The sequence below is a fragment of the Microcebus murinus genome, chromosome 9 (genome assembly GCF_040939455.1).
Source record: "Microcebus murinus isolate Inina chromosome 9, M.murinus_Inina_mat1.0, whole genome shotgun sequence".
NCBI classification, from domain to species: domain Eukaryota; kingdom Metazoa; phylum Chordata; class Mammalia; order Primates; family Cheirogaleidae; genus Microcebus; species Microcebus murinus.
Window position 1 is genome coordinate 20,142,861 of NC_134112.1, and position 25,863 is coordinate 20,168,723.

Genomic DNA, 25,863 nt, shown 5'->3' on the forward strand with positions numbered 1-25,863 from the left:
AGATCTTATAGCTTTTATTTTAGAGTTTTAGTCATGGGATAGTAAAACATACAAACTCACTGGTTTATAAAAGATAGTTGGATCTAAATTATTTTTCTGACAAAATAAGATAAGACTAATCTTTAAGAGTTTTTTAATATGTAATCTTATGAACATTGTGAACCAAATTTTGGCTAGAGCAGTTAAAGTCAATTACCGATATGCTACATTGGACAAATAATAGTTTGGAAAATATGATTGGATTATGTCAGGAGGCCCAAACAATAAGAGTGATTCTAACAAGGTATGGACAGTATATTCTTGGCCTCAATTCTTTGTCCTTGAAGATAAGAATGTTGTCATTATGTTTAGCATAGGGAGGTGTCTTTTACATGGGAAATTCAACTCTTGCTCTTAAGAAACAGCATGAAAGCTGGGCAAGGTGGTTCACGCCAGTAGCCCTAGCACTTTGGGAGGCAGAGGAGGGAATATCGCTTGAGGCCAGGAGTTTGAGATCAGCCTGGGCAACACAGCAAGATCCCATCTCTACAAAAAATAGAAAAATTAGTCAGGCATGGTGATATGTTCCTATAGTCCCAGCAACCCCAGAGTCTTGAGCCCAGATGTTTGAGGTTGCACTGAGTTATGATGATGCCACGGCACCCTAGCCTGGACAACAAAGTGAGACCCTGTTTCAAAAAAATGAAAGAAAGAAAAAGAAAAAGATGAACGAAATCCTCTTGGGCTCAAAAATTTGAAAAAAAAAGAAAAGAAAAAGAAATAGCATGAAGTTAAAAATAATTGTCTTTTTTATCTTCTGGTTTCAAGTGTTTCTACCTAAATAGTCAGTATGCCAGAATAGCTGAGGAGTTTTGGGAAAAGAGAATTTATCTTAGGAAATAATAAAAAAGGAGGAATTATAGGACAGGGAGAGAAAAGCTCCAGAGAGAAAAGAGTCTCAGCTAGTTTTGAGCCAGTATTTTGTATCAAGGCAATCTAAGTCCTGAATTCTTTTTCCTAGCCACAAGATATAAATTGAGATATGAATCTTATTGCAGTATATGATTTTATAGCCAGTGTCTTTTAGTTTAGTTTTAAGAATAATAGGCTGTTTGAATGATCCCATAACGTTTGAACATGTTACCAGCTATAGTGCCAGATAATATCTTGGCATGCTCTTGAACTTAAACAGCCCATTTGTAACTATATTTATGTAGATGATTCAATTTATTGCCAAATACACAAAAACAAACTAAAACATAAGTGACAAATACACAAAGCCAAATTCTCGTTACCACCAACAGAAAATACTTACAACAGAAAGTACATACTTACCAAGAAAGATGATAAGCCACCTTCTCAAAATGAAGGCAAAACTCCCTTTACCCAAACCTCATAGTCTTAATGAAAAGAAGAAAAATAGCCCTCCCCAACAAGAGATCCCCCAACCAGAAGGGGGAAAGATTCCTCCTCAATCAAACTCCAAACAAAACAGAACTCGACCAAAATCTAGAGTTTCATCTAAGAAACTCACCAAAGGGAAAAGAGGCAGCCCACAGAAACAGGTCCAAAGTGAAGTAGCTTTGGATCCCTGCTTCTGACACCAAGTATTTTGAAGTCAAATACATAGAGATGAATCTCTAAATCTAAAATGTTTCACTACGAAGCAAGAATTGCAATTCTGGGTTTATACACAGACCAGGTGGTCTTTGGTATGTGCAAAAAACAAAAAGTTGGGATTTTTATTAGAAAGAGGAATGTTACATATTGTTCTGAAAGAAAGCTCACTGCCACTAGAGAACCTCTGGGGAGGTGACAAGCTCTGATTGGTGATTGATGGTGGTAGGTAGAACCAGGGCAGGTTGTTTCAGCAGCTAGTAGGTAAAACTGACCTTAGGGCTACAGAAGGCTGTTTCAGCAGCTGGACTTGTGGCAAATTTAATTCTTGGAACAGGTGCTTTGTGTACCAAGTGCTTTTATCCCCTGGCCCCTCGACTCTGATTTAGTTGGGTATAACAAGAATCACATATTAATTTGTATAATTAACTTTCAGGCTAACATGAGACGAAGAACAGAAGGAAGAGAAAATATTGGAGTAATAAAAAGAGGAAAATGAAAGAGAAAGATGGTAAGGAGAGAAAAATAGAAGTTGAGAACTGGTGAGAGAAGAGAGAGCCAGGGACCAGAGAATGTGGCAGAATCAGAGAGAAGGACGTGACGAGAGGAACAGCTGGAAGATCTGAGGCCAGGAGGCAGCGGGACCTGAGAAGGGGACCTGAGAAAGGATTGGGCTGAAGGAAAACCAGACAACTACGTTCTGTCCTACCCCTCCTACCATACAGGAAAGTTGAAATAGTAACAGTAAAATCAAACCTAATCCAGTAAGTGAGGCAGTGCACTAAAGAAACTTCCACTTTCATTGAACCTGAAATAAAGGTGGTTTGGTGAATCAGAAGATCCTCTGAGAGCAGCAAACCCTGGAGGCTAAGCTACGTCAGCTCTTAACTTTAGCTTGGCACACACAAAGCAGGGATAAAGAAATGGACAACATTAAGAAAAACATCCCCTGAAAGTCCGTCTGAGCTGACAGAGGCCAATGGGACATCAGGGAAATTTGTGTCCAGCAGCTCCCCATCCCCTTCCTTCCACTAGTGTTTCCAAGAGATTCTCCACTGTCAACAACACACCTGAATTCACCTTGAGGCTTGATGAAAAACCCAGGCCTAGAAAACAGACCATCGTGGTTGTAGGGCCACCCGCTACACATACTCTCTGAGCCTCGATTTCCTTATCTTCTACGGCTTGCCGACCACAGAGGGTTTCTGTGAGAATCAACTGGAGCAATAAGCGGGGGTAGCAGGAGATCTGCACAGCACTACATAAACATAATGAATCACCTTTGTCTATGAGTAATACAAGACCCAACTCAAAATCACTTCAATAATAAAGAAACGTACTATCTCTCAGGATAAGAAGTCTGGATGGGCAGCAGCTCCAGGGCTGGTTGATCCAATGTCTCCTTAACATCCTCAAGGACCCAGGGGTCTCCTCTCCTCTGTCATCCCCAAGAGGTTGGCTGCTACCCCTCACGATTCCATCATGGCTGTCCTGATCCAGCTACCACCTGCAGCATCCTCCTGGGGGATCTTTGATCCTCTTGAGTACCATTTATTAAGAGCAAGGATGACCATTCCCTGAAAGTCTCTCCCATCAGACCATACGTAATATTAGGCCACAAATTAAGTCTCAACATATTTAAGAAAATAGATATAAAAAGTATCTGACCACAATGGAATGAAATTAGAAATCAGTGGCATAAGTAAAACTAGAAAATTCACAAATTTGTAGAAATTAAACAACACTCTTAAACAACCAATAAGTCAAAGAAGAAATCAAAAGGGAAATTAGAAAATATTTAGAGAAAAATGAAAATGAAAAGCATATGGCATATAGCAAAAAGCAGTGCTAAGGGGGAAATTTATAGCTGCAAATGCTTACATTAAACAACTAAAAAGATCTCAGATCAATGACCTAACTTTACAGTTCAAGGAACTAAAATGATAAGAACAAACTATACCCAAAGCTAGCAGAAGGAAAGAAATAGTAAAGATTAGAACAGAGATTACAAAATAAGAGAATAGAAAAACAACAGAGAAAAATCAATGAAACCAAATGTTCATTCCTTGAAAAAATCAGCAAAATTGGCAAACTTTTAGCTAGATGGACTAAGAAAAAGGGATAGAAGACTAAATATTAATACAAAAGTCAAAAATTAAAGTGACACTATAGGAAACAGTATGGAGGTTCCTCAAAAAAATTAAATAAAACTACCATATGAAAAGAAAAAAAAAAAAACCTACCATATGACCCAGCAAATCCCACTGCTAGGGTATATATCCAAAAGAAAGGAAATCAGTATATCAAAAAAGACATCTGGTATTTTATTGCAGCACCATTCATAATAACCAAGATAAGGAACCAACCTAAGTGTCCATCAATGGATGAATAAAGAAAATGTAATACATATACACAAAGGAATATTATTCAGCCATAAAAAGAATGAAATCTTGGTGCCAATTAGCAGGGCATTGTGTCCTGGGCCTGTAGTCCCAGCTACTTGGGAGGCTGAAGCAAGAGGATCATTTAAGCCTCATTGTTTGAGGTTGCAATGAGCTCTCATGACACCACTGTACTCTACCCAGGGTGACAGAGTGAGACTCTCTCAAACACACACACACACATGTTCACCTCAGTTGATGCAGGAGTATTTCACAAAATTCAACACCCTTTCACAATAAAAACACTCAACAAACTAGGAAGAGAAAGAAACTACCTGAATATATTAAACAGCAAAAGCCATGCATGAAAACCCACACCAAACATCGTACTCAATGGGATGATAAAGCTTTTCCTCTGTAAACAAGGACAAGGCAAGTATGCCCACTTTAGCCATTTCTATGCAACACAATACTGGAAGATCTCAACAGAGAAATAAAAAGCATCCAGGCCAGGCGCGGTGGCTCACGCCTGTAATCCTAGCACTCTGGGAGGCCGAGGCGGGTGGATTGCTCGAGGTCAGGAGTTCGAAACCAGCCTTAGCAAGAGCGAGACCCCGTCTCTACTATAAATAGAAAGAAATTAATTGGCTAACTAATATACAGAGAAAAAATTAGCCGGGCATGGTGGTGCATGCCTGTAGTCCCAGCTACGGGAGGCTGAGGCAGCAGGATTGCTTGAGCCCAGTAGTTTGAGGTTGCTGTGAGCGAGGCTGACGCCACGGCACTCACTGTAGCCTGACGCCACGGCACTCACTGTAGCCTGGGCAACAAAGCAGGACTCTGTCTCAAAAAAAAAAAAAAAAAAAAGCATCCAAATTAGAAAAGTAGAAGTAAAATTATCTCTGTGTGTAGATGGTATTAATTTTGTTTGTCTTTTGGGGTTTTTTTGTTTGTTTGCTTTCAGAGACAAAGTCTTGCTTTGTCACACAGGCTGGAGTGCAGTGGCAGAAATAGCTCACTGCAGGCTCAAACTCCTGAGTAGCTGGGACCATAGACTATAGACATGCACCACCATGGCCACTTAGTCTTTTTAGAGATGAGGTCTCACTATGTTGCCAAGGTTGGTCTCAAACTCCTGCCCTCAGGCAATACTCCTGCCTAAGCCTTCTGAGTAACCTGGGATTATACCCCTGAGCCACCACAAGTGGCTAGTTGATTTTATATGTAGAAAACCCTGAAGAGTCCATAAAAAAAACTGTTAGAAATAATAAATTCCGCATAGTTTCAGGGTACCAAATCAATACACAAAAATTAGTTGTGGTTCTACATGCTAACAATGAATAATTTGAAAAAGAAATTACAAAATCAGTTTAATTTACAGTAGCATTAAAAAGACAAAAATATTTATAAACTTAACCAAGGAGGCAAAGGCTTATACAATGAAAACTACCCAACATTGTTGAAAGAAACTAAAGAAGAAATAAATATATGGAAATATATCTTATGTTCATGGATTGTAAGACATGTCAGTACTTGTTCATGGATTGTTCAGACATGTTCATGGATTGTTAACATGTCAGTACTACCCAAAGTGATCTATAGATTCAATGCAATCCCTGCCAAACTTCCAATGACATTTTTTTGCAGAAATATAAAAAGCCATCCTAAAATTCATATGGAATGTAAAGGGATACCTAATAGCCAAAACAATCTTGAAAAAGAACAATAAAACTAGAGGCATTACACTTCCTAATTTCCAAACTTACTACAAAGCTACAGTAGTCCAAACAGTATGGTACTGCCATAAAGGCAGACATGTAGAACAATGGAATAGAAAAGAGAGCCCCAAAGTAAACCCTCACATATGTTGTCAAATGATTTTTGAGCAGCGTGTCAAGACATGTCTTGCAAGGCATTTACAGGTCACTTGCTGGCTCAGGAAATTTTCATGAATTGCTGGGATGGTTCAAGCACCAATTCACTGTCAGAGGGAAACCTGATTTACAAGTTTTGGATGGGACATATCAGCTTAACTTCATATGTCTGTTCATAGCCTTGTAACAGTGAAGTGGAAGTTTAACATAATTAGCTCCGTTTTGCTTCTGACCGCCTGCGGTAATATCCTTTAGGTTAAAAGCATCTTTTAAGTTCTGCTCAGCTCTGCATGAGCTAGAAGAATGGTGATAGTCAATAACCTACCTTTTCCAAAACTAATTCCTGGGAAGATTTTTTTAAAAATATACAAATAACAATGCTCTGGTAAAGATTTTTAGGAACATCCTGAAGTTAACTGACCAAGAGCAAAAAAGTTTTACAGCTTTCTATTTGCTCAGACTTTTTCAGATGCTACAAAAACACTCTCAGCAGATAATTAGTTACTCTTCAAAGACAGGTAATTAATCTCAAGAACAGTGATTTTAAGGTTAATGTCCCTGCCAACAATTTTGGAGACTACAAGTTAGAGTTTATATTTTACTGTGAGATAGTTCATTAGCAAAGCCATCCTTTCAACCTCCACATACCCTCACTGATGCACAGAGGTCCCCAGTCTTGGGTTACGTCTTACAACCTAAGCCCTATCTCTTCCCTTTACCTTAAGATAAAAAGAAGCCTAAAGTTCATACCAACTTAGGCTGGCTCTTTGAGACATCTGTCTGCCATCATCTAGGTTTGCTGGTTCTGCAAATAAAAGTCACTTTTCTTGCCCCAGCACCTTGCTTCTCAATTTATTGGCTGTCCTGCAGCGAGTGGTGAGAACTTGACCTCGGTAACACCCTTGTGCGTCTATTTGGATTTTCTACAATGAATTTGAAATAACTCCTCATACATTTTAGCTGATGATCACATTGAATATTTCACACTTGAAGCAAATATTTCCCTATGCCGTTATTTTTATTTCCACTGTGGTTTTTTTCCATTACTTCTAAGCTAAAACAATTATATCAGATACAGTTTCAAAATACAACCTAGTTAGGGCGGGAGGAGGAGAAAAAATAATTCAACTTAGGTAACTACCTGACACTGTTGAATCCTAGCTCTACGCTTATCACCTCTGCATCCTTGGGCATCTCGCTGAATGCTCTGTGCTTCCCACTTGTCCACAAAACAAGGATGGGAATCCCACTTATTGAGTTTCATATTAAATAAATTCTTATTACGAGCTTAGTTCAATGACTGATGCAGTAACTGCCAGTGTGTATTAGCTCTTGTTTTCCTTTCCAGCACCCAAACCTTAGTCAACACAATGTACGCTGAGTATGTTTTAAGGATGGCTCCATGCTCAGGAAAACTGGAGAATTTATAAGGACACTCTTGCTTTTTTCCAAAAATGGATGAATCCCATTACTACGTAATGAGCAGCTGCCCTGTGTCCAGTCACTGGGGACATACAAATTCAGCTGGCACAGGTTCTCTTGCGTCCAGCGGAGAGGGCCACTAAGGGGCAGTCCGGCAGGAAGGTGGGGGTGACCGGCAGGTGCCCTCCTCCCACCCACCCCTCATCCCCCAAGCCCCCACCCCCGCACACCAGGAAGCGCCCCCCATTCCAGACCCAGGCCCCCGCCCCGCCTCCCGGCCGCCGCCAGGGGGCGCGCCCGCACCACCGACAGCGGCGGGGCCCGGCCGCGGGACCCGGGGACGCTCGGCCTCGGCCGGGCCGGTGGGCCGCGGGGCGGCGGCGGGAGGGGGCGCTGCGGGGCGGGCGGGCGCCGCGCGGAGGAAGTGCGCTCTTGGCCGCTGCGCGACCCGCCGGAGCCGCGCCGCGGGGGCAGCGATGTCGTCCCGGCCGGGGCGCGACGACTCGGGAGCGCGGGGCGCGCGGCGGCCGCGGGAGCCGCCCGAGCAGGAGCTGCAGCGGCGCCGCGAGCAGAAGCGGCGCAGGCACGACGCGCAGCAGCTGCAGCAGCTCAAGCACCTGGAGTCCTTGTGAGTCGCCGCCCGACTCGCGGCTGCGGGACGGCGCGGGCCCGGGGGCGCGGGCGCGGCGGCTGGCGCGTCCGGCCGGGCCCGCGGAGCCCCCGCGGGGACACAGGGGACCTGGCCGCCCGGCGTCGGCCTGGGAGGGGCGGTGGAAGCGGGCGCGCGTGGGTGGGGGCCCGGCCGTCCCGAGGAGGGGGACGACGGCTTCCCTTCCTGCAGCAGCAACTTGGGTGTTGGGCTCTGCCCCTGTTGGCGGGAACAAAGTATTACTAGGCGCGCGGCCAGTGTGCGCGCACTGACAGCTAAGTTCAGCTGAGCATTTCACCTTGGAGGTCGGTGGGCCCACAGTGAAGTGGAGAAAAACCCCGTTCTTTTCATCCTCTGCTGTGAAAAAGGGGAGAGGAAACGAGTGCTATGTTAGGGTGGCCCGAGGGGAAGAAGAGAGAAGCAGGTGAGGGAGCTGTCAGGTAGAAGGCAGCGTAGACCTGTTCTCTCTGGGCCTCAAGGACTTTTTACCGGGAACCGAGGGCGGAAGCTCAGAGAGGCCAAATGCAGCCCAGCATGAAGAGGAATTTAGGGCCAGAGTCAAGTATTCACAGGCCAGCGTGGCCTGATGTAGGTGGCACTGTTGCCCCTGTAGCTCCGGAGGGTTCAAGGAGAGTCCGGGTAACCTGCGAGAGAGGCGGCGTGAAGACATCTAGGTTCTTTGGGGTACAAAGTAAATGATCGTAAGACAGATGAATAGGAGAAAAACCATTTTAGTTATTAATATGTACCCATGCTCAAGAGGGCTGCAGAAATAGGAGACTCATCGAAAGGCCAGTGGATAGAGGCTTGGGGAGTGGAGGTGGGGAGTGGAGACAAATTATTGCAGGGCGAGGGGAGGAAATGTATGGTGAATAAAGGTTGCTGCATTATGCAGCGTTATACTGTTAAGTCTCCGGGGTGATGAAAGTTGTCTCCAATTCCAGATAGCTCTCTTCCCCTTACAGATATCTTTACTAATGGAAATTTCCTTTATAGATGCAAATTTCTCCTTACAAAATGGAAATCTTAGTGGGGGGTGCACAAGCAGCAGAGCAGCAAAAGAAGGGGGACTTGGGCCCTGGAGTAGAAGTATGTTTGGAGAGAAGGAGTAGAAGAGTAGTCTTAGGGTGTCAGAACCATCCAGATGATGCACATAAAAAAAGAAAGAGAGAGGGAAAATGCAAGTCCTGGAGCTAGAAAGCATCAAAGGTATCTTTGTATCTGGGCACCAACTTGGACCCACTGCAGAATTACACCGTACATCAGGACTATTGCCACCCAGGTGCAGAACCCACAGGCCCACACTGTAGTGTGAATTGGCAGAGGCAGGAGCCAGATTGTAAAGACAGAGGAGAGCCGAGCTAGTTTTGGAAAAGGTAGGTTATTAGCTATCGCCTTTCTTCTAGCCCATGCAGAGCTGAGCAGAACTCAACAGATGCTTTTAACCTAAAGGATATTACTGCAGGCAGTCAGAAGCAAAACACAGCTAACTTGGGGAGAACCCGGGCAAACAAGTAGCAGGGCTGCTTCCCACTCTCCCAGAGACAGACTGTCCCACCCAGTTCTGCACTGTCCATGATCCCTCCAGTGTGCGTTTGGCAGGATGCAGCAGTATGTGTTTATGAAAAATGCCCAAAGATAAACTGCCCACTTATACTTCTTGTATGGGGAGCTATATCCACTCTGGTGGCAATTATCTTCCCAGAAAATTCAGACTGCAATAGAAAATGAAGTCCAGAAAAACAAAAGAAGAAAAGTTATGTTCAAGAGAAGAAATAAAGAATGCTGGCAAGGAGAGGTGGGCCAAGGATAACAAAGAACATATTTTGCAACTAATTTAACCAGTCATTCCTTCAGACGTCTTGCGTAAGGGAGGAAGGGAGGATGTTTTCTGAGTGATCAGATACTCCTTATTGATAAATCTTGTGAGTAGTTTTTTTTTTTTTTTTTTTGAGACAGAGTCTCACTTTGTTGCCCAGGCTAGAGTGAATGCCGTGGCGTTAGCCTAGCTCACAGCAACCTCAAACTCCTGGGCTCGAGCGATCCTTCTGCCTCAGCCTCCCGAGTAGCTGGGACTACAGGCATGCGCCACCATGCCCGGCTAATTTTTTTTTTTTTATATATATATCAGTTGGCCAATTAATTTCTTTCTATTTATAGTAGAGACGGGGTCTTGCTCTTGCTCAGGCTGGTTTTGAACTCCTGACCTTGAGCAATCCGCCCGTCTCGGCCTCCCAAGAGCTAGGATTACAGGCGTGAGCCACCGCGCCCGGCCTTGTGAGTAGTTTTATTAATAGTATTTTTAAAGGCAGCGTGTTAATGCTCCTTACATGAGAATTTTATTCTTTTTCTGTGCTAACGCTTTTGCTATATGATAAGCATGTATCTTTTCTAATAAAGGCTCAGTGATGGAGGGGAGGGCCCCTCCCTCTCCCCTTCTCTCTCCAAAGAGCTACTTTGGTTCTGTGTCAGGATGAATTAGGAAAAGAAACAGTGAATGTATCAAGGAAAGGCCAAGAAGTTACAGTTTGATCTACCACTTGATCTGAGTTTCTTGACTTAGATATGTTGCTATTTGATACTAATGTGTTACAGAACAGTTAGGGGAAAGTCCAGCAACCTAAATGTGTGTAATGTTTTCTAGGGGTGTTATTTTCAATTACTTTTTTATAAAATTAAGACATATTCTTTTCTTTTTTAATTTTTAGAGACAGTGTCTCACTGTATTGCCCAGGCTGGCCTCAAACTCCTGCTGCGTCAGCTTCCCAAGTAGCTAGGACTACAGGCATGTGCCACCATGCCTGGCTAAGTTTTAATATGTTTTTGTAGAGACAGAGTCTTACTATGTTGCCCTGGCTACTCTTGAAACTCCTGGCCTCAAGGGATCCTACTACCTCTATCTCCCAGAGTGCTGGAATTATAAGCATGAGCTACTGTGCCTGGTCTTCATTTTTTTGAAAAAAGTACTATGTAAAAAATTCCTCCGCTCAGCTCCACTTCTCAGAGATAATCACGGTAACTGCATTTGTATGTGTCCCTTGTACATTTTCAGTGAAAATCAAATTATCATTTTGACTAAGGGTTACGTAGTAAGAAGGAATTTGAGCTATATAGAATACAGTAGATTTCAAGTAACCTGTAATTTTGTTATGTTGGAGGCAATTTGTAGTATTCAGAATCCAGGGAGAGAAGTAAATTCAACAGGGACCATTAATACCCTGGCTTTTTGCCCCAAGGCCAAAAAAAAAAAAAAAAAAAGGTATGATATGTTGTCATTCTCCTTTTTGTTTCTTCTCATTAAGGTTTGGTGTGTGAAGCTTAGTATGAAAGGGAAGAGGCACACAATAGTCCTGCTAACAGCGTACGTATTTTTAAACATGTATGTGCCAACTGGCTCTGCTAAAAGCATACGTGTTTTTAACTAGATAAATGAAGAGGCAGTGGATATACGTTTGTGGCTTATTTTTCCTAGAAAATTTAGCAACCAAAAGATGATGATCAGGAAGTATTATGTCTGATAAGTTGAAGAGAGACACTTAAGAGAGTGATACTAGTTACAAGAATGGTAACAGGTAGACATGCAGAGGTAAGGGGTACCAACGGTAGAGGAGAGAAAGGGGGAATATTAAAGACATGGAGCATAATGGACTGACTGTGCAACTTAGTAGATACAGGGAACAAAGGAGAGGGAAAAAGAAAAGATGTCCAGTTTTAGTTTGGATGACAGAAAATAGTGATACTGTTAATAAAAATAAAGAAGTCAGGGAGAAGTTCGGTTATTAAGTGAGAAAAGAGATGAGTTTAGATTTAAAGATGCAAAGTTTGAGTTGCTGATGAACTATCCCAGTGGAAGTACCAAAGTAGAAGCTGGAAGTACAGGCTGGACAGAAATAGAGATGTGAGAATCAACTTTAAAAGGGAGATTAAAACTAAAATCTTTCAGTTTCCCCTTATTTAGTGATAGATTAAAAAAAAAAAAAAACACCCAGAGATAGTAACAGAGCTACTAGGTAGAAAGAAAGTTAAAGAAAAAGAAAGTTTTAAGAAAGAGTAAAGTTTATAGTCATATTTGACCCTAGACAGCCTCAGGCTTCAGTGTCTCTATAATTATCTTTTAAGAAGTTAGAAATATCACAGGGCATTATATCATTTGGACACCTTCAAGGTCAAAGTGAATTCCAGAAAGCTAGCTGCCCTATTCTTAAAGGACTGATCACTGTCATTTACTTACTTATGATATTTAAGGGTTGCAAAAGAAACAAGTTACCATTCCTGTAGTTGTTTATGGTATTCTAGTATAGTATTGCTCTCAAAATATCCACTTTTATTCATGATTGTATTTATTAATGTCAACCAGAAACCAAGTTAGATTTTTATACTCTTCTCATGCATAGGAAGAAAATACCAATTTAAAATGAGAATCAATTAAAACAAACAAACAAAAAAAGGTGGGAGGAGAGATCTTATACTTTATTTTAGACAGTTGAGGGAGAGGTGAAGTAGTTTTCCTGCCTTGGCTGATTCTCAGATTTTTAGCTCAAAGTAATCAATATGCCAGGGTGGCATATTTTGGAGTGGTGTATTCTGGTCTCCTGCAGTCATTTCTTGGGGTGGTGTGTCCTGATCCCCAACACAAAGCTCAGGTGTGAGGTTAGATTAGCAAGCCTTTCAGTTCTTGTCTGTGATTTTATGATTAGCCACCTAAGTCAAACTTTTCTAAGTGTGGTGTTCACCCAGTTGTTCAACAAATTGTTTGTTTCAGGCATTTCTAGTTACCTATGCTAAGTAAGTGTTAAAATATGTATCACAGCGGTGATTTTCTGATAATCACAGGCAGCCAGCCTTTCAAACTGTGTTCAATTTAGAGAAACTTGGAGCTGTAACCAATCCCGCTGTTTCTGTACCTCACTTCTGTTTTCGGTTTGCCACTTTCCATTTTCTGTCCATAAATGTTGTCCATATGGCAGCCCCCAGTTCTGGGGACTTCCCAGTATAAAAATAGTTGTTTGGTCAAAATTAAACTCTGTTAAATTTAATTTGTCCACAGTTTCTCTTTTAACATAATTGATGTAAGGAAATGTTCTCAAAGGGTTAAAATCCTTCATAATTAACCTTCTGGGAGATTGGGGCCTGGGCTGCTCTTCTCAAGATTGGAATGACTTTTCACCTTCTCAGGGCAGTGATTGCAGGAAATAGACCCTGCACTGCCACATCTACATCTGTGCTGGAGGCAGCCCTGGCCCTTTCAAGTCATTCTGTGGTGCTTGTGGTCTCCCAAGGAAGTCAGATGTTTAAAAATCTTTTCCTAGCTTAAGTGTGGGCAAGGCCTAAGCCTGCCCATCACTCACTATATTTAGCTAGATGCCACACAGCGGTTAATACCATCCATTTATTTTGCAGCTCACAGGGCTTTTTCACAGATGAGAAAGATTATAGCCTACCTTCACACTTGAGAAAATGGAGGCACAGTGGTTAAGTCATGTGATCAAGGACACGTTGGTCAATTAACCAGCGAATCTAGAGTGTGTGATTCTCAGACTGGTGAATACACCTGCCCTCCTTCTTGAGGGTCCCAACGAACAAAGATAATTTCCCCCATCAGGTCTTCCCGGTATCGGTATCGGTAATACATCTCTTTAAAGAGTCTGGCTCTCTGGGAGGCCGAGGCAGGCAGATTGCTCGAGGTCAGGAGTTCAAAACCAGCCTGAGCAAGAGCGAGACCTATAAATAGAAAGAAATTAATTGGCCAACTAATATATATATATATATTAGTATATATATAAATATAATATATATATATATATATATATATATATATATAAATTAGCCGGGCATGGTGGCGCATGCCTGTAGTCCCAGCTACTTGGGAGGCTGAGGCAGAAGGATTGCTTGAGCCAAGAGATTGAGGTTGCTGTGAGCTAGGCTGATGCCACGGCACTCACTCTAGTCTGGGCAACAAAGCGAGACTCTGTCTCAAAAAAAAAAAAATCAAATAGTACTAAAAATGTGACAAAAAGTAGCAGTGGGCTGCCTAACTCCTCAGTAATCCCCCATAGTCCCAGTGTCCTCCTCTCGCCTCCCAAAGAAACAAGGCTTCTACATGCAAACTCCTATTTTTTTGTAGAAATAGGGTTTCACTATGTTGCATAGGCTGGTCTCCATCCCCTGGCCTCAAGTGATCCTCCTGCCTCAGCCTCCCAAAGCTCTGGGGTGTGAACCTCCAAGCCTGGCCATCATTCATTTTTGAGTCAAGTAGCATTTCTTTTGCTTCCTAAACTACTATTGTCTTTCAGGTAGTTAATGAGAGCCTTCATTTTTCATTTGCTTAATTTTCTACTTCTGTGTTTTCCCCAAAGTCTCCAAAAGCTGAATTCTGTAGGGGTGGAGAGGTATGTACCTTTCCCCACCCAGCATAAGGGTCAGGACTGATACTCTATAACAAAAGACAGATTAACAACAGAAAAACATAACAAATTTATTTAATTAAAGTTTCACAGAATACTGGGAGCCTTCAGAATAAAGACCCAAAGATTCAGGGAAAACTTTCTATTTTTATACTTAGGTGATGAAAAATAGATAGCCATGCAGAAATGTAATTGAACAAAAAGGGTATGATCTAATGATAACAGATTGAGCAGGGAAACCCAGTAAGATCTGTTTGTTAAGATGTTTCTTGACCTGTCTTGGCCTGTAGCATTCCTTCCTCCTGGGTATGGGGCAAGACCCTTTCTGGAATAAAGTTTTTGTGATATATCAAAGAAGGTAAGTCAGAGAATTTCTTTATGGCCAGTTCCTATGCAAACAGGCAGGGAAACATTAGAGTAATATTATAGGTGTTATGGCTTGCTTTGTGGGAGAGGTGTTCTAGTTTCTGTGACCTGTGGTGGAGAGGGAGAGGAATTCTGGTTTCTATGACTGCTTTAAGTAAGAAAAGGGGGCAGGAGACAGGAGGGCAAGAGAAATTCAGAGAGAAACTTTGCTTCTGAGGCCTTCTTTAATCTCATCTAGTTTAAAGTACTCAACATGCCAAAGCACCATACTTTGAGGTATACTTTTCTGAGCCCCAGCAATACTTTTCTCACATGTACCTACGTATCAGACAGTGAATCATTTCATGTTTTACCTAGAATCTTCCTTCTGTTGTCCTTCAGTAGACCCTGGTTACTTTCTAGACCCTTATCCAACAATTGTCCTAGAACTTCCTTCACCACTCTCTTGTCTTGAATCTCATTCCTGGACTGCGTGTCTTCTTCTTTCTATCTTCACTCCCACATATTGCTAAAGCACATTCTCTAACTTTCTATGAAAGTTTACCTCTATGCATCGGAGGTAAATTTTCTGACACCTTGCATATCTGAAAATGTCTTTATTCCAGCCTAAAACTTGATAGATAATTTGGTTAGGTATAAAATTCTAGGTCAAAAATCATTTTCACTGAATTTCAGAAGTGGCATGCCACCATCTTCTAGCTTCCAAAATGGCTGGGAAATCCGATGAAACTCTGATACCCTTTATTTTGTAAGTTACCTGTTCAAACCTGGGCTCGCTGGCTCAAGCCTTTAATCCTAGCACTCTGGGAGGCCACAGCAGGAGGATTGCTTGAGGCCAGGAGTTTGAGTCTACCCTGAGCAATAGCAAGACCCCATCTCTACAAAAACAGAAAAATTTAGCAGGTCGTGGTGGTTTTCGCCTCAGGAGACTAAGGCAGGAGAATTGCTTGAGCCCAGAAGTTTGAGGGTGCAGTGAGCTATGATAATGCTGCCACTGTACTCTAGTCTAGGCGACAGAGTGAGACTGTATCTAAAAAAAAAAAAAAAAAGTTACCTGTTCAACCTCACCCAACTCTTAAACTTTAAGGAAATTTTTTTTTTGATTGATGCTATCCTAAAGTTTCATGATGATGTAGGTCTTTTTCAATGAACTTTTCTTTTTCAGTGTCACGGATACTTTAAATACATGTATAAACTTACGTTTTGTTTCCTATCCTCGATTTTGTTTTTTCTTTCTGTTGATCCTCTGCTTTTTCTCTCCTATTGTCTCTTTTTGTTTTCATTCTACTTTGTAGATTTACCTCCATTTCTCTACTGAACATTTTTTTTTTTTGAGACAGTCTCACTTTGTTGCCCAGGCTAGAGTGAGTGCCATGGCATCAGCCTACCTCACAGCAACCTCAAACTCCTGGGCTCAAGCGATCCTCCTGCCTCAGCCTCCCAAATTTTTTTTGTATATATATTTTTAGTTGGCCAATTAATGTCTTTCTATTTATAGTAGAGACGGGGTCTCGCTCTTGCTCAGGCTGGTTTCCAACTCCTGACCTCGAGCAATCCTCCCACCTCGGCCTTCAGAGTGCTAGGATTATAGGCGTGAGCCACCATGCCCAGCCTCTACTGAACATTTAAAAAATTGTCTTATATTTTTAAATTAGAAAGCCTTTTCTCATTCTGCAAATTATTTCTGATAGCATTCTATTCCTGTCTCATCAATGAAATATTTTCTTTCATCTGCAAGGGTACTCACTGGTTTTTGCTTTTGTCTTCTTCTCCCTTCATTGCCTCTAATTCTTATTTTCCTTTTCTTTTGATTTCTGCCTTCCATTTATTTATTTATTTTCTTTCTCTGATGTTTGGGTATCATTGAGTCTCAACTCATATTTAAGTGTGAGTCACTATAACTCTTTTCAATGAGGACAGTGTGTGGGAGAGAGGAAGTGAGGTGTTTGTATTGTGTGTTGTGCAGAATTCCATCATTTTTGCTAAGTTAGGCCTATATCATGACACAGGTTTCCTTTAGACAATGTTTTAACCATCTGCTTTGGGAAAACACTGTACCATACCTAAGAAGCTAATTCTGTTAATACACAGTTGTATTAATCCAGGGGACAGAACCTGGATTAGTGACTCGTGGCATTTTTCATCCATTGTCCAAGTTGTTTTATCTGATATCTTATAGAAGGGGAAAAGGAAAATCATTTCACTTTTCCCTTAGTCTACTCCCCTTGACACCCACCACCAATAGTCATTCTCTTCTACAGGATCCATTCAACTCTATATGTAACCATAACAGGAGAGTCAGAATAAAGAAAACACTAAATCACTAAGTGTTTCTATACATTGCAGCTATTCTGGAGTATTAAAATAAGAGAGCCAGGTGTGGTGGTACATGCCTGTAGTCCTAGCTACTTAGGAGGCTGAGGCATAAGGAGGGAGGACTGAGTGAGCCCAGGAGTTCGAGACCAGCCTGGGCAACCTAGCAGGACCTTATCTCTTAAAAAAAGAAAAAAGAAAAAAGAGTACTTCCCTGGAGGTTTAAGGGGTTAAAGGACAGATCTGAGCTAAAAATATTTATGTATTACTCTTCTGGGAGAAGATACAAATCCTTTTAAGAGCCTGAGAGTTGCTCTTTGAGTGCACAGACACCTGAGAATTTCTTTCCCGTCTCACACTGCCTGTCCCAAATGCAGCCACATCTGAACAGGCTGTTTAAGAAGATAATGTCCCCTCTCTGACTCATTCAAACATTCAAATTCCAAAGAGAACTATTTACCAATTAATCTCTGTTCCCCACCATTTATCCTCCCTAGCAATCCTTTATTTACCCTCCATGGAATTCCTCTTTTCTCCTCTCTCATAAACCATTTTACCAGAAAGGCATAAAGGCTTCTAAACCCAAATGCAGACTTGCGTGCTCTGCATTCTGAATCTCCCTCAGAGAGTCCCTGGAGGAAAATAAGGGAGGCTGGCAATATTCGCTGATGTCTGAATGCAACTGAGCATAGGAAGGAGAAGCTTTCTGCTCTACCAAGATGATTGCTGGTCTGCAAAGCAGATGATGAATGCTTATCATTAGTAAAATTTCTGATTAACAATCCTACAGCTCTTGTTCAGGATAACTTGGTGTGTTATGTTCTCATTAACATGGTTGATGAAGTTTTGTTTTTTTGTTTTCTAGTTATGAAAAACCTCCTCCTGGCCTTATCAAGGTTAGTGTAAAGTTTGTACTCTTGGTTATTCCAATAGACATACTTGGAGACTCAGTAACTTGTTAGGAAAAATGATCGCATAAGGTTTAAATGTCCTTTCATGAAAACCCTGTTTCTTCCCTGCAGATGCCAGACAGGTCATAATTTTGGGCTTTGACACAAGCCTGTGCCTTAGTGGAAATTCATCACTGGTTTCCCTTCCCTAAGGAGGCAGTGCAGCCATGGCTCTCTCTCTCTCTCTCTCTCTCTCTGCTGGTTTCTTAAGTATCAACAGCTCAGAAAACAGTAAACTCTGAGGGGACCTGAGAGCTCATCCAGTCCAGCCTTCCTGTTCACGGTGGTTGGGTGTTTCTGCACAAGGGAGTCAGAATAGCAGGCAAAGGCCAAGAAAACTTGTGTTTGGTAACTTTCAATGAAAAAAAAAAAATCTTATACTGTAAATGTGATACTCATGAAAACTTGAAAAAAAATTCAGCTAAATGCATTCATTGTAAATTTAGTTGTTCAGTGGTAAAAATGTACATCAGTGATACAGCATATGACTGTAAGATATGACTGTGGCCTTCAAGGTATAAGAAGTTATTTTAATATAACATGCCATTTTTGTCCTTCCAGAAAACCTTGTTTACTTTAACTCTTACATCTTGCCTCACTCTACATTTTGAGTAGTGAAATTTTTTTTTGATCTTAGAATCTAATTTACATCAAAATCTAGAGCTAACCAGTCATTCTAATATGAAGGACAGATTTCTTTATTTTTCTATAAGAATAGCTATGTCGTTTTTCTAGTACATTCATTTCTTGCTTTTTCTCTTTTTTTTTTTGAGACAGAGTCTCACTTTGTTGCCCAGGCTAGAGTGAGTGCCGTGGTGTCAGCCTAGCTCACAGCAACCTCAAACCCCTAAGCTCAAGCAATCTTCCTGCCTCAGCCTCCTGAGTAGCTGGGACTACAGGCATGCGCCACCATGCCCAGCTAATTTTTTGTTTATATTTTTAGTTGGCCAATTAATTTCTTTCTATTTATAGTAGAGACGGGGTCTCGCTCTTGCTCAGGCTGGTTTCAAACTCCTGAACTGGAGCAATCCAGCCGCCTAGGCCTCCCAGAATGCTAGGATTACAGGCGTGAGCCACCGCGCTCTGCCTATTTCCTGCTTTTTCCATCAGGTATAACTTGTCTTTCTTTCTAGTTCTTGAGTGGTCGTTAAGGATGATGTTAGGACCCACAGCCCATGAGAGAGCCAGGTGACGGTGGGCTCCAAAGCAGGTGGGAGAGAATTCCAGTGCTCTTTTGCCGTGTTGTTTACACCTTGTTTCCTTTGTTTAGGAAGATGAGACGAAGCCAGAAGACTGTATACCAGATGTACCAGGCAATGAACATGCCAGGGAATTTCTGGCTCATGCGCCAACTAAAGGACTTTGGATGCCGCTGGGGAAAGAAGTCAAAGTTATGCAGTGTGAGTGTGGGAAGGTTTCAAGTAACGCTCCCCAATCCATGCAAGTTACATACCACAGTGTAACACACACTGCAAAGTGTGTGTACTTCTTTTAACTTGTTCTCACCATAGTCCTCTTAAAGTCATGGCGTGGTCTCCTTTTTCTACATAAGGAAGCAGGCTTGCTTATGTCAGAGGCCAAGGGAAGAGGTAGAGCAAAGGTTTGATGCCAGGGCCTCTGATTCCAAGTCCAGGGTCTTTCCTCAGGACCCTCACTGCCTTGGGAGTGCACTCTTCAGTAATACCCTGTAACGAAAAGGACATCCCGTGTAGAAATGCCAAGGGAGTGAGGGATGCAGTGGAGGGCAGGTCTCTTTGGGTCTTAAGTTTACAAATCACCCATAAATCTTTTAAATTCTATTTATATGTCAGTGTTTCTGGTATTTGGATTTGATACTCTGCATTTCTAATAATCTTCCTCATGTTTTTTATTTTGTTGGTCCATGGACCACACTTTGAATAGCAAAGATTATGTTTTCTCTAATGATAAGAAGATTCTGAGCAGAAATGGTATCTATATGTCAATCCTTGTTCCATGGCTTTTCAAATCTGTTTAGTTTTGCCATAAAGACAGCTATTAGTTTGAAGGAGTATAGTCATTGTTCCCCAAATCTTAAATGATGGGGGAGATAAGATCTGGGACAGCTCAGAGGCAATCAATAGAGTATACCCTAACTTTGTTTTGTTTTTTTTTTAATGGTTTCCTGTATCCAGTACTCAAATAAAATTAAAAGTTGCCCACAGGGACCAAAATTGGCTGAACTTAGCTATAATTCCTCTTCATGCTTCCTGACATCCTTGGTTGGAGTTGCTTCATACCCAAACACGGAGTGTCACTCACCATTCCCATACAATTTCCTGATTTGCCTCACATCCGGCTGGTTCTGAGAGGATGAGAATGGGAGAGAGAAGTGACAAAGATCTCATCCATTCTTGCTTTACTCACCACTTCCTTTTTCCTGGATCTCCATGCCTGGTGCCAAGACCATATTCATTGAAATTCCATAAAGATGCATGTTTCCCTTTGTTGCCATGGAACGTGTATGCATTCTTTTGTGCATAGCTCCTTCATGTTCCTCACTGAGCCTTCAGCTACTTCTTCAACCTCTTAAAACAGGACAATTTCCTATTCTGCAAATAAAGTTGTTCTAGGGTTCTGATGGCAGTGGCATTTTAATAGAACTTGTGATTTTGTTCAGTTAAGGGTGAGGGATTCGTACAGTGGTTGACTCAACCTAAGAATGAAACTATTTCTTCTCCTGTCTAAATTTATAAATGTAAATCAGAGCCACTTGATTAATAGAAAAAATTGATTCTGAAAAATATAGTGAAACACTAAAAAAAATTTACCTTTTGTAGTGCTTTTGCTCTGGACTGCTTCATAAATGCTTGGTAATGGAAAATTTATTCCCAAACCTGCAAAATTAAGGATGCTTGAGGAAGCAGTTAGTATAAATCTATTTTCTAGGATCTTACATCATTCATCCATGATCGCATTTTCTTTTAGAATTGGAGTTTAATGAAGAAAAACCTTGAATAGAACCTACTGGTTCTTTACATTTGATTAGGTGAAATTGTGTTATCTTACAGAAATATTTCCCTTTTTCTTTTTTTTTAGGTTGGCGTTGCAAACGGTATGGTCATCGAACAGGTGACAAAGAATGCCCTTTTTTTATCAAAGGCAACCAAAAGTTGGAACAGTTCAGAGTAGTAAGTAAGATTCCACAGTGTCGATTTATGCTTATCAGAGATGGCAAAAATCAATGAATCAGAAAGCCACCAGTGAACTGAATGTTCACGTAAAATACATTACCAGAAGCATTTTGGCCAGTGTCTGCTGTTCACTACATCTCTATTAAATTGTATTAATATTTGTGGGCCAGACACAGTGGCTCATACCTGTCATCCCAACACTTTGGGAGACTGAGGTAGGAGAATCTGTTGAGGCCAGGATGGATTTCCAGACCAGACTAGGGGTACCATAGCAAGATCCCATCTCTACAAAAAATAATTTTAAAAAATTAGGTGGGCATGGTGGTATATATTTGTAATCCCAGCTACTCAGGAGGCTGAGATAGGAAGATCTAATGAGCCCAGGAGTTTGACTTTCCAGTGAGCTATGATTAGGCCACTGTACTCCCAGCCTAGACCTATCTTTAAAAAGCAAAAATTTTTTAAAGTTGTTTAAATTTGTATTTGTGTGACAAATTAGTTCTTTAACAAAAAACTGTAAAGTGTTTTTTTCTTATAATGTGGAAAAGTGATTCATTTTCTGAAGCAGACGTTGTTATCTATTCAGCCCCCTTGTTATAACTTATATAAAAAGTCATGTTTTATAACTAAAATCAGGCACTTAATTTTCCAGTCTTTAAAGATTACATGTCATTTTATTATAAGCTAGAAGTATATGTATATTTTTTCTTTAGATGATCGTTATTTCTTATAAGTTTGTAATTGGAAAATCATTTTTGTTGCCTTAGTGAGTTTTCAGTGATGTGACCCCCCTAAAAGGATTAAAACATGTTGAACATAAGGCTACATCAAACAGTAAAATATAACTGGTTTCTGTAACATAGGGATTTAATTTTATTTAGCTAGTGTCCCATGGAGCCTAACCAACTCTTCACCCTCTCTGACCCTTAAGGCACATGAAGATCCCATGTATGACATCATACGAGACAATAAAAGACATGAAAAGGATGTAAGGTGAGGTCCTGATAATAAAAATAACCTCTTAAAGTTTTATATAAAGTTGGAAACAATCATTCTAATATTAGGCAAATGCTGTAATAAGCATGGTACTCCAATTGTAAAATCTGGAGAGGGCAGGAGTCCTGGCTGAAAAGGCCAGCGTTGGGGGAATGGGCAGGCCATCTAGGTAGGTTAAGTGAAAGCTGTGGGCTTGGTCCAGCCCCTCAGGCCACTGTAGCTGATAGCAACCCATGTATGCTGTCTATATATTTTTTTTATTTTTTAGGGCTAGTCAAGTGAAGCAGTGGAAGTTAAGAAGCAACAAAGGAATCTGTAACTGGTTGTAATCAATTGGTTGTAAACACCACTACACTTGGCCAAGCTGGGTCTGAGCTTTTTGTTAAAAATTATTCTTAGGCCAGGCGCAGTGGCTCATGCCTGTAATCCTAGCACTCTGGGAAGCCGAGGTGGGCAGATTGCTCCAGGTCAGGAGTTTGAAACCAGCCTGAGCAAGAGCGAGACCCTGTCTCTACTATAAATAGAAAGAAATTAATTGGCCAACTAATATATATACAAAATATTAGCCGGGCATGGTGGCGCATGCCTATAGTCCCAGCCACTTGGGAGGCTGAGGCAGCAGGATTGCTTGAGCCCAGGAGATTGAGGTTGCTGTGAGCTAGGTTGACACCACAGCACTCACTCTAGCCTGGGTAGCAAAGTGAGACTGTCGCAAAAAAAAAAAAAAAAAAAAATTCTTAGACATGATTAGAGAGAGGGTGAAAAAACAAGAGGGTTGGTTTCTTAATCAATTATGATTGTTCAGGAAGTAGGTTATCTACTATGAAATTGAGCAGTGGGAAATGATTTAGTAAAGTATGCATCTGTTAGAAATTATCATTGTGAGGACTATGGGAACATGCAGAAATGTATAGGACAAGGAAATGAATTCAAAATGGCTTCTACACTTGCTACAGTCATATGAAACATTCATATGAACAAGAACAGAGAGAACAGATAAAAATAAGTACTGTCTTTGTGACATTCTGCTCCCTCCAATAGTGCTTTTAAATCATATATTTGTCTTAAAAAACTTTTAAGTTAGAAATCACAGTTGTTTCTATCAATCTTTTAGGATACAGCAGTTAAAACAGTTACTGGAGGATTCCACCTCAGATGAAGATGAGAGTAGCTCCAGTTCTTCAGAATGTAAAGAGAAACACAAGAAAAAGAAGAAAGAAAAGCATAAGAAAAGGAAGAAAGAGAAAAGAAAGAAGAAAAAAGGGAAGCACAAGTCTTCCAAGTCCAATGAGAGTTCTGACTCAGACTGACAAGGACTGGACTCGTTCAACATTCTCTTCTCAAAAATCAAACGCTGTGGCCAAAGAACAGAGGAGGATGCCAGGGAGAGAGTAGAGGATAGAGACACCGAGAGAGGAGGATGTGTGGTGTCACAGCTGTGAACCCCGCCCCCACCCACAGTGAAAACGTGACCCTCAAGAGAGTGAGTTGTCTCTTTCTGAGAGCTAGCTCTGGACAGCGGCTGACTGCAGGCGGGAAGGCTTATTCAGTGTCCTCCTCCCTGCCGGTCATGTGAGTTTATGATTCCTTTGAAATGCCTCCTGCAGGGGGGCAGGTGGAGGGAGGGAATCCCTGAGGGAATCTCTGAGGAACGTCTTCCAGGCGCTGCCACGCCTCCAGGCACCCCACTGCACAGTGGGGCGACTCGATTTCCATCGACTTCAGGCTGGAGTCTCTGTTGTTGTTGGGGATAATAAAAGTTCAGTATTTATTTTTAAAATGTATTTATTTATGAATAATGTGTGCATGTGATCCAGTTTAAAAGGTATATATCACAAACAGTTACAGGGCTTTTCTTACATTCTAAACTTAACAGGATGAAACATACCATACTGTTGGCATCCAAGGGGCATGGGGACTCTAGCACCACATCCCCATGGATACCAAATCCACGGATGCTTAAGTCTCTTATATAAAATCACATAGCATTAGCACATTACCTACGTACATCCTCTCATATAGCTTAACTCACCTCTGTCCCCCGAAATTCATGTGTTAGAAACGTAATCCCCAATGTAACAGTATTAAGAGGTAGAGCCTTAAAGTGGTGGTTAGGCCATGAGAGCTCTGACCTAATCAATAGATTAGGGCCATCATCTCAGAGGTGGGTTAGTTATCACCTGTGGGCTTGTTGTAATAGTGGTCCTGTTTTACAGATGTTCCTTTCACCTCTCCTTTAGCCCGTGGTGCTTTCCACCAGCCACCCTTCCAAGATGGGATAACCCTCCCCAGATGCCAGTGCCATGCTCTTGGACTTCCCAGCCTCCAAAACCGTAAGGCAAATAAACTTGTATTGGTGACAGTTACCCAGTCTGTGGTATTCTGTTATAGCCTCAGAAAACAGAATGAGCTCAAAGTGTCAGTTATACAAGATGAATTAAGTGTAGATCGTATGTTAAATGTTATCACGTGCACACACACAAATAATAGAAGGCAGGAGGAAACTTTCGGAAATGGTGGATAGATTCAGGACATGGATTGTGGTGATGGTTTCACAGGTGTATGCTTATCTCCAAACTCATTAAGTTATATACATTAAATATATACAGCTTTGATATATCAATCATAGGTCAAGAAAGTGGTTTAAAATAAAGAAACACACAAGGAACCAGGCTGGATATTTCCAGATGCCCCATAGGACATCTACATCAAAGCTTCTTCAAAGAGCTTTACCGATGGTGCCTGTTGCCTTACTTAGCCCTTGTTCCCTCCTTATCCACTGTTCTCTGGCTCATACCCCTCATTGTCTGCTCAGGCTGCCATAACAAAATACCACAGACTGGGTGGCTTCAACAGTAATTCGTTTCTCACAGTTCTGGAGGCTCAGTCCCGCATCAAGGTGCTGGCAGATGGCTTTCTTGAGAGGGGTCTGTCCCTGGCTTGGAGATGGCAGCTTCTCCTGTGCCTTCACGGCCACACACAGGGCCATCTCTGCTGTCTCTCCCTCTTATGACACCATTCTATTCATCAGGCCTGCACCCTCATCACCTCGTTTAGCCTTCATTACCTCCTTACAGACCCTCTCTCAAAACACAGTCACATAGGGGGTTGGGACTTGAACATATGCATTTGGGGGGACACAATTCAGTGCACAACACCCCTACAGTGTTGCTGAAAGTGCTCTTGCTAGGACCATCAGTTACCTCACTATTAACAAATGTAACAGATCCTTCCTAGTCCTTTTCTTGACTTATTTGGCATTTAACATTGTTGACCACTTTTTCTTGAAAGATCAACATTGGATTTCATGACACTTCTCTTCCAGGCTCTGTGCCTATGTAGTTTAGTGACATTTCCTTCTTACTTTCCCTTGTTAACTCTTGGCCTCTGTCCTTTAAATAACAATGTTTCTCATAGTTCTGGCCAAGGCCTCCTCTCCACTCCTCTGTGATCTCATCCACTCTAATGGCTTCAACTATCAATTTTCTGGCTGAACGCAGTGGCTGATGCCTAGAATTCCAGCAGTCTGAGAAGCCAAGAGGGAGAATTGCTTAAGGCCAGGAATTTGAGACAAGCCTGAGCAACATAGCAAGCCTTGTCCCTAAAAAAAGAAAAAAGAAAAATTAACTGGGTGTGCTGGTATGTGCCTGAAGTCCCAGCTACTTGGAAGGCTGAGGCAGGAGGATTTATTGAGCCCAGGAGTTTGAGGTTGCTGTGAGCTCTGATGCCACTGCACTTTAGGCGGAGCAATAGTGTTCCT

The 25,863-nt window shown here is 41.7% G+C and overlaps 1 protein-coding gene across 3 annotated transcripts; it reads left to right on the plus strand.

The window, feature by feature from the left end:
* Positions 1-7,661: 7,661 nt before the first annotated feature.
* On the plus strand, positions 7,662-24,469 carry LOC105858270 (retinitis pigmentosa 9 protein-like). Of its 3 annotated transcripts, none has more exons than XR_002224850.2 (7): positions 7,662-7,901; positions 17,871-17,901; positions 19,226-19,355; positions 21,013-21,104; positions 22,039-22,100; positions 23,218-23,675; positions 24,344-24,469. XR_002224850.2 is itself a non-coding variant. In XM_076006318.1 (7 exons), the coding sequence occupies exons 2-7, from the start codon at positions 11,246-11,248 to the stop codon at positions 23,411-23,413; spliced, it is 549 nt and encodes a 182-aa protein (XP_075862433.1). In that variant the 5' UTR covers positions 7,798-7,901; positions 11,225-11,245; the 3' UTR covers positions 23,414-23,883. The 3 variants fall into 3 exon arrangements, 2 of the variants coding, with proteins under 2 accessions (XP_012596741.3, XP_075862433.1); XM_076006318.1 differs by lacking the exon at positions 24,344-24,469 and adding an exon at positions 11,225-11,283 and having other exon boundaries at positions 7,798-7,901; positions 23,218-23,883; XM_012741287.3 differs by lacking the exon at positions 24,344-24,469 and having other exon boundaries at positions 23,218-23,883.
* The last annotated feature ends 1,394 nt before the right edge of the window (positions 24,470-25,863 follow it).

Excerpts from the sequence above, each read along its gene's own strand:
- LOC105858270 (XM_012741287.3), top strand. The coding sequence starts at position 7,750 with ATGTCGTCCCGGCCGGGGCGCGACGACTCGGGAGCGCGGGGCGCGCGG. Across the intron at positions 7,902-17,870 it reads CTCAAGCACCTGGAGTCCTT|TTATGAAAAACCTCCTCCTG; the intron begins GTGAGTCGCCGC and ends TTTGTTTTCTAG. Across the intron at positions 17,902-19,225 it reads CTCCTCCTGGCCTTATCAAG|GAAGATGAGACGAAGCCAGA; the intron begins GTTAGTGTAAAG and ends TCCTTTGTTTAG.